The sequence below is a fragment of the Arvicola amphibius genome, chromosome 6 (assembly GCF_903992535.2).
Source record: "Arvicola amphibius chromosome 6, mArvAmp1.2, whole genome shotgun sequence".
In the NCBI taxonomy this organism is placed as follows: domain Eukaryota; kingdom Metazoa; phylum Chordata; class Mammalia; order Rodentia; family Cricetidae; genus Arvicola; species Arvicola amphibius.
This window is the reverse complement of record NC_052052.2, coordinates 13,992,664-14,000,394: the sequence shown is the minus strand read 5'-3', so window position 1 is coordinate 14,000,394 and position 7,731 is coordinate 13,992,664. Positions and strand designations below refer to the sequence as shown.

The 7,731-nt window shown below is 49.5% G+C and overlaps 1 protein-coding gene across 1 annotated transcript; it reads left to right on the top strand.

Moving 5' to 3' along the window:
* Positions 1-641: 641 nt before the first annotated feature.
* Pla2g2d (phospholipase A2 group IID) lies at positions 642-7,430 on the top strand. The gene is made up of 4 exons (XM_038334914.1): positions 642-770; positions 4,869-5,013; positions 5,610-5,716; positions 6,568-7,430. The coding sequence occupies exons 1-4, from the start codon at positions 731-733 to the stop codon at positions 6,711-6,713; spliced, it is 438 nt and encodes a 145-aa protein (XP_038190842.1). The 5' UTR covers positions 642-730; the 3' UTR covers positions 6,714-7,430.
* The last annotated feature ends 301 nt before the right edge of the window (positions 7,431-7,731 follow it).

Here is a 7,731-nt window from a genome sequence, read left to right as displayed (position 1 = left end):
ATGGAGACAGACAAATGAAAAGGGTATATACATACACATGTAATAAACAGATAATAGGTAAGTAGATAGAATGATAGATAATAATTAGAAAGATGATTAATGTTATATTGGTTGGCAATAGATAGATAAGCAGATAATAGACTACATAGATGGCAGGTGATAGATTATTGATATTCATGATATTATGATTTTCATGCTATTAGGTTTATTATTTGATATTAGGTGGATGTTATTTATGATATTAGATGAACAATAGATTATTGATAGATAGGTGATAAATAGATACATATATACATACATACATACATACATACAAAACAGTAACACAAGGGCATAAACCAAAATGCCAATCATGTTTTCTGTTTCTTCTGATGAGCTGCATTTCAGGTTGTGTATTTTTCAAGTCTTGGGCCATGGGGCTGGGGTTGTGGCTCAGTGATAAAGTGTTTGCCTAGATTATTCAAGGCCTTGGGGTCCACCCCTAGACCTAGAAGGCCCTTGCCAAATCTCCCATTCTAGATACATGTTTCCTTTTTATCAAAAACCTTTTGGTGACCCCAATAAGTCAAAAAAGCAATACAACCCCAGAGTCATAGAAAAGAGGAAGCGAGAGGCACATGGGTCGATTCCGCGGGAGCTGGGAAGGCTTGGGTAGGATGGGTGGGGGGACCTAATATAAGGACAGCCTACTTGGCAGGGGACATCTGTCAGCTCTCTCTGTGCTGGAACCATGAGACTCGCCCTGCTGTGTGGCCTGCTGCTGCTGGCTGGTGAGTGGGGACAGGTGTGAGGCTGGGGAGGGAGCAGGATTGAAGGTAGATCCTGAGTGTTCCACCCTAGCCTGGGCTGCTCTGATCCTGAGGACACTAGAACTCCAGTTCCTAACACTTCCACCTCCAGCAAGGACTCATCAAAGGTTGCTTCTGGCTTCAGCCAGAGAACTGGGGCAGACTGAACTGTGTGGCATTCTGGGAAGAGGATCCCTCTCCCGCTGGCAAGGAAGGGATCTGGGGACAGTTTCTACTCACTCTTTAGAAGATCAGATGTAAAAACATGGTTGCTTGCATATTGGCTTTCATTTCTTAATCCATCTCAAGATACGTGATTTTATAAAGCTCATTCATTTTTTTTTCTCTCTCTCTTTTTTTGTTTTGTTTTTTTGTTTTTCAAGACAGGGTTTCTCTGTAGATTTTGGAGCCTGTTCTGGAACTAGCTCTTGTAGACCAGACTGGCCTCGAACTCACAGAGATCCACCTGCCTCTGCCTACCGAGTGCTGGAATTAAAAGCGTTCACCACCACTGCCCGGCAAGCTCATTCATTTTTTAAAAAGTGATTTTATAGCCAGGCAGTATGGCACACACATTTAATCACAACTCTGGGGAGGCAGAGGCAGGTAGATCTCTGACTTAGAGGCCAGCCTGGCCTATAGAGAGAGTTCCAGAATAGCTAGGGCTACACAAAGAAACCATGTCATGTTGTCTTGGGACTCCCACACACTTGAGAGGGACACTTGCCCAGGACTATAGGGAAGCCCATTAACAAACATGCAATGGAACTACAGAAATTCATCCTTCAACATAGAGACAATGTAAGGCAGAGGCGCACTTCTTAGGATCCACGTTCACCCACCACCTCCTGGCAATACACGCTAGGCCAAACCACCTGACTTCTTCATCTCCTCAGCTCCACAGCATCCTCTCTCTGCTGCTGAGGGGACATCCTAGTGAGAAAACAGTGACCAAGCCTTACATAAGAGCTTATCATCCTCTGCCCCCAAGTGATTCTTCTGACCACATATTCCTCATCCCTGGGAGTAGAGGGATGTAGGGGAACCAAGGACAAGCTATTGAGATAGAAATCTCTGACGAGCTTTGGTAGACATCACTTGGGCTCACTTCCTCAGGCTTGGTTTGACTCACTGCCAAATGAGGAGAAGCGGGACCACACAAAGCACACAGAATTTCAACTGAATGCATTGGCAAGGGAGAGCTGACCTCTTCAGGAGGGAACTGAGTTGAACTCCATAGGGCTAGCTTTGAAGCAAAGAAATAGAGGGCAAACCTGGTATGGTTGGTGGCTTACAACCAGAATCCCAGCACTCGGGAGGCTGAGACAGGAGGATAGTCATGGGTTCAAGACCAGCTTGGGTTACAGAGGGAACAATTGTTGGGGTGGGGGTGTGGGAGAGACAGAGAGGCCAAGAAAGGCAACATTCTGAATTCAGATCTTCAGTTAGTGCCCATGGTGGATTCTGTCTTTGCAGTCAGTTGCTTTGGGGAATCTCCATCATGGAATCTGAGGCTTTCTCTGATCCCAGGTGGCTATCCTGGATGATTCCCAGTGGACGGGGAGGGGCGTCCTGGGGTGGGGGGGGCTGGGGTCATTTATCAGAACAGTCAAGGATTAGCTAGGCCTATGCTCAACAGCCCTTACCCAGGAGCACTGTGCCAAACAGGAGTGTACGCACAGAGAGGACACCACCACCCACACAACAGCCAGTCGCTTCTAATTACAGCCCAGGGCCGCCTGCTTATGACCTTCTCTTTGTCCACTGCATGAATGTCTCCCAATGCCTCCGTTCTCACATTAGAGTCCTCCGGCATGGGCCTCGGCTCTCCTTCATATTTACCGTGCTCCTGAAGGAACTCACTGTGATGCCCAGGCCGGGAACGGACAGCTTGGTCCCATCTCCCCTCCGCCTGTGGCTGCACCTGCCCTACATTTCCTGCGTTCTCGACACACACTCTTTTGTCCTCATCTCATCTGTTTCTCCCAACTTTCCCCAGAATTCATCGATTCCATATATTTTATTTCTCCTAATTTAACATAATGTGCTCCTCTCTCCCAATAAAGCAGATTTCCCTTTAGATCAATTCTAGCCAGCAGCTATGAGGCCTGAAATGAACAGCATTGATTTTTAAATCACACTGCCTCCTCAGAGACCTACCGGGTGCTGTAAAACTCAGATTTCTCTAGAAAGGAAGGCACTGGTCGTGGGAGGAGGGTGAATCAGGCCCTCTCTCCTCATTCTGAATTGGAAATCAATACCCAGAGACAGAGAAGCCAGACAGCATCGGGTTTGATTCTGGTTCAAGTTTCTTCCATCTATGATCTTGAGTAAATCAGGGAGCCTCTATCTGCTCATTTGGAAAATGAGGCTTATGGATGAAATCCCTGGAGTCAGAGGACAACCCAGTTGGTAAAGATCTTGCCTTGAAAACATGAGAACCTGAGTTTGGCTCTCAGAACCTGAGTGGGAAATGCCAAGTGGGGTGGTTTGTGCTTGTAATCTCGGTACAGAGACAGGAGGATCCTGGTCTCCCTGGTTTGCCAGTCTAGCCTAATTGATGAACCTCAGGCTAATGATAGACCTCGTCTCAAGGGCAAGTGGACAGCGTTCCCTCTGTTCTCTCTACTCACATATGCATGTGCCCAGACATGCACAAACACACACAGGCAGACACACACACACACACACACACACACACACACACACACACACTCCCGGCAAGGGAGGCAGAGGCAGGCAGATTTCTGAGAAGCCAAGGCCAGCCCGGTCTACATAATGAGTTCCAGGTCAGCCAGAGCTACACAGCGAGACTGTCCCAACAACAACAAAATGGAATTCCCAGCTGGGCATGGTGGCACAGATCATAATCCAAGCACTTGGGGGGGGGGGATAGAGGCAAGAGGGTCAGGAATTCAAGGTCAGTCTCATCTACTTCCAGACCAGCCTGTGCTATCTGAAACACTGTCTCAACTCTCCTTGCCAAAATAAAAGGTTCCCAGCACCCACCCCCCATGTACCAACTCCGATGTTCACAGCAGCTCCGCGGTGATGCGCCGATCACATTGGAAGAAATTGAGAGAGGAGGAAATGAGAGCCCTCCAGACCATCACTGCCACTTGTCTATACATTTAAAGCTGCTCCAAAGTGGACATTCGTTCACTGAAAAAGGGATGGGGGGCTAGAAAGATGACTCAGGGGTTAAGAGCACCTGCTGCTCTTGCAGGGGACCCAGCTTCATTCACAGCACCCACATCAGGCTGCTCACAAGCACCTGATTCTATGCAGTCTTTGAAGGCACCTGCATTCACGTCTCCACACTTGCATGCACACACACACATACACTGACACACACACACACACATACACACACACACATACACTGACACACACACATACACTGACACACACACACACATACACACACACATACACTGACACACACACACACACATACACTGACACACACACACATACACTGACACACACACACATACATACACTGACACACACACACATACACTGACACACACACACACACAGAGAGAGAGAGAGAGAGAGAGAGAGAGAGAGAGAGAGAGAGAGAGAGAGAGTTAAAAATAATCTTAATAAACCTTTTTTTTTTTGGTTTTTCGAGACAGGGTTTCTCTGTGGCTTTGGAGCCTGTCCTGGAACTAGCTCTGTAGACCAGGCTGGTCTCGAACTCACAGAGATCCACCTGCCTCTGCCTCCCGAGTGCTGGGATTAAAGGCATGCGCCACCATTGCCCGGCTTTAATAAACCTTTAAAAGGGGATGGAATCAGGAAATTAATACCTGAGAGACCTGTTACTAAAAACTCAGTTCCAGTCGCTGTATTTTTTATTTTACCTTCTCAGTTCTGGATATAGAACTCAGGGCTGACACATGTTAAACTTGGGCTCGATGACCAAGCTACACTACCCTAGCCAACACTTTTTAAAATACCAGTAGCAGCTGGCACTACTTGATAGCACCATCATTTCAAGTCCCATACCTACCCTTGGGATCCTGGTACCCCCATGACCTTCACCCCTTCCCTCCTTATTTGGTTGTGTGGCAGGTATAACTCCAACCCAGGGAGGGGTCCTGAACCTGCACAAGATGATCAAACGAATGACTGGGAAGACAGCCTTATTCAACTACTGGTTTTATGGCTGTCATTGTGGACTTGGTGGCAAAGGAGACCCCAAAGATGCCACAGACAGGTATACTCTCCTCCCTGGCCTACTTCGGACTCTCTCCTTCCTTCCATGTTCACTGATGCATTTATAAATCGCATTTTGTAGTGCATGTACTATGTCCTGGGAACTCTGCTGAGGCTAATATAGCCCCAGTCCTCTTGGAACTGACCTTCTAGAAGGTTCCCCAGAATGCCTTGAAGTCCTGGCATCTTCCTAACCTGGGTGACTAATATCCCACACTCCTTGTTACCATTATACGTGGTATTCTGAAGCCCAACCTCGTTGCCTTTTCTTATTTGATTTTCACAATCATTTGGAGGGTCAGCCAGACAAGTCACGTGACCTTCGTCGAGGGTCTCAAGCCCCAAATTTATGTTTCTTCATCTGTGAAATGGGGGTGATACCAGCACCTCCATCATTGGCAAGTCATGGGGATTAAGAGAGAGTACGCGGTAGGAACAAGTGTCTGTTGTATGGGAACCCTTGACCAACAAAACTCTCATGACTTCAAGGGAACCCGAATGTCTTTGATCATCCCTGGTGGGCATGTGGGGGGAACAGGTGGTGACCAGAGTTGACCAGTGACTCCTACGGTGTGCCCTGCCTGCCTCTCCCTATAGGTGCTGTCAAAAACACGACTGTTGCTATGAACACCTGAAGACGGATGGATGCAGAACCGTGACGGACAATTACAGATACAACATTTCCCAGGGTGTTATCCACTGCTGTGAGTGTCTGAGGGCCAAGGGCTGGAGCTGGGACGTCCTAGCCCTCCCTGCCTCCATAGACTTAGTGACATTACATAAAACACCCACCAGCTGAGGCTGTTCCTCTCTCCCGGGACAGCAGGGAACAGGCAGAACAGGGTGGAGGTATGGAGAGGACCAAGGGAACCCCTACCGTTTTGTTATCCAGATGCCAGGCCCATCACTGACCAGCTGTGTGCTCAACACTGTTTAACCTCTCTCAAATTCAGTGTCCTCCTTGGTAATCTGCCGAACCAAGATAGGAAGAGCTTCAGGGGGTGCTAACCATCCCCATTCTCATGGTATTCCCAGTATGGCCTTTCTTTTTACAACCCTCGGACCCTCATAACAGCTCACCTTAAGGTTAATGGAGCTACAGAAGCTAACACAGATGCTCACCTGGTGGGGACACTTGCTCACTACCCCAGCTTCCTTTCAGAGCGCTGATCTGAGCCGGGACGGCTCCTTCACACTGCCTGGTCCTCCTGCTGGCCTGTGTCCCCCATGCTTCAGCTTGGCACTGCTTGTTCGTTCTGTGACCCTCTACCACCTGCCTTCCCTCCTGTCCATTTGGCTCAGCTTCCTCCCTCCAGGAGCAGCTTCTCAGTGGCTGCTCAGTGACTGTCGAATGAACGAATGTGATCATAGGAAAGGGAGCAAGAACACAGAGAGGTGGAGGGCATGCACACCATCCGAAGAGGCTACTTGGGGGTGGGGGTGTCACCAGCCATGAGCAGGGACCCTGTGTCGCTTTTGGGACCCCCTCTACACCCCACAGGCAGTCTCAGGAAGGGACAGACACTGAGCCAGCCCCTGTTTCTTTCACCCACAGCTGACCAAGGGAGCCAGTGTGAGAAGCAGTTGTGTGCTTGTGACAAGGAACTGGCCTCGTGCCTGAAGGAAAACCTGAGCACCTACAACAAGCGCCTGCGGGTCTACTGGCGGCCCAACTGCAAGGGCAAGACTCCCACATGCTAGGAGAGCTCACTATCTGTCCCCTGGATTCCACCCTGTTCCAGGGCATGTGGAGCACTGAAGTCACCTGCAGGATTGCTCCCTCCCACCCCAGTGTCTAGTCTCCTGGACCAGCTCCTTGCAAAAGGGCCTGGGCTTGAGGACTTTGTCTTGGTGTCTCTCTGCTATAGGAACCTTCTTGCCTATCTATGGCTGTTCTTCCTTCAAACTCTGGTCTTTCTGGGCCTAGGAGAAGATCTCACATATGTGTTCAGATCCCAGCCCTCTGGCCTGTGTCCTTCTCCCCAGCTAGGCTGTGAGGTCCTCCAGCCCCATTTGGTTTCAGTTGGCACCCTGATGCCCAGGTAGCCTCCTAGAACCCAGCAGGGACACCACCACCAAGGACTTGAGGGCTGGGAGAAGCTGTAATCTTGTTTCTCTGGGTGTTGGGGCCTGGCCTGCCGTTTCTTATCTATTTGTGCTTTCTCTGGGATCTCCTGCTACAATGTAGACTCAGGGGATCCTCCTCTGGAAGCCCTTCTGGGCTGGCGCTACTCCCCATTTCTAAAGGTTCCTTTGTGCTGGGCTCTCTGGGTGGCATTAACACCCCACATGTCTCCTGAGGCCAGAGTGGTGAGATATCCCTAAGGCTCCTCTCTTCCCAGGCCTGGTGTCTTTCCCTGGTTCCCTGGAAACCTTCCTTTCTCCAAAGAACCCTCTCAATAAACCATTGGCACAAGAGCCCCCGACTCCTGTACCACCTCTAGGGAGACACATCACAGACAGGTAACAGGAGAGCCCACTGTCTTCGGGTTCTTCCTGCCTCCCAGAACCATGGACCTAATTACAAAACCCAGAGCCGATGCTATAGCCAAGGAAAGTGTGTGTTCATCAGTGGCAGGATCAGGGGAAGGCATCCTTGGAAGCTCAGCCTCCCGCCTGAACAAGGATGAGTGTCCTTCTAAAGGGGAGAGGGCGGCTGGGGCGACTTCAGTGGGTAGTAGTCTTCATCTGCTCAAATCGATTCAGCCTACCTTCATCC

Coding starts and splice junctions, on each gene's coding strand:
- Pla2g2d (XM_038334914.1), top strand. CDS start 731: ATGAGACTCGCCCTGCTGTGTGGCCTGCTGCTGCTGGCTG. Junction 771..4,868: donor TGGCCTGCTGCTGCTGGCTG/GTGAGTGGGGAC, acceptor GTTGTGTGGCAG/GTATAACTCCAACCCAGGGA. Junction 5,014..5,609: donor CCCAAAGATGCCACAGACAG/GTATACTCTCCT, acceptor CTCTCCCTATAG/GTGCTGTCAAAAACACGACT.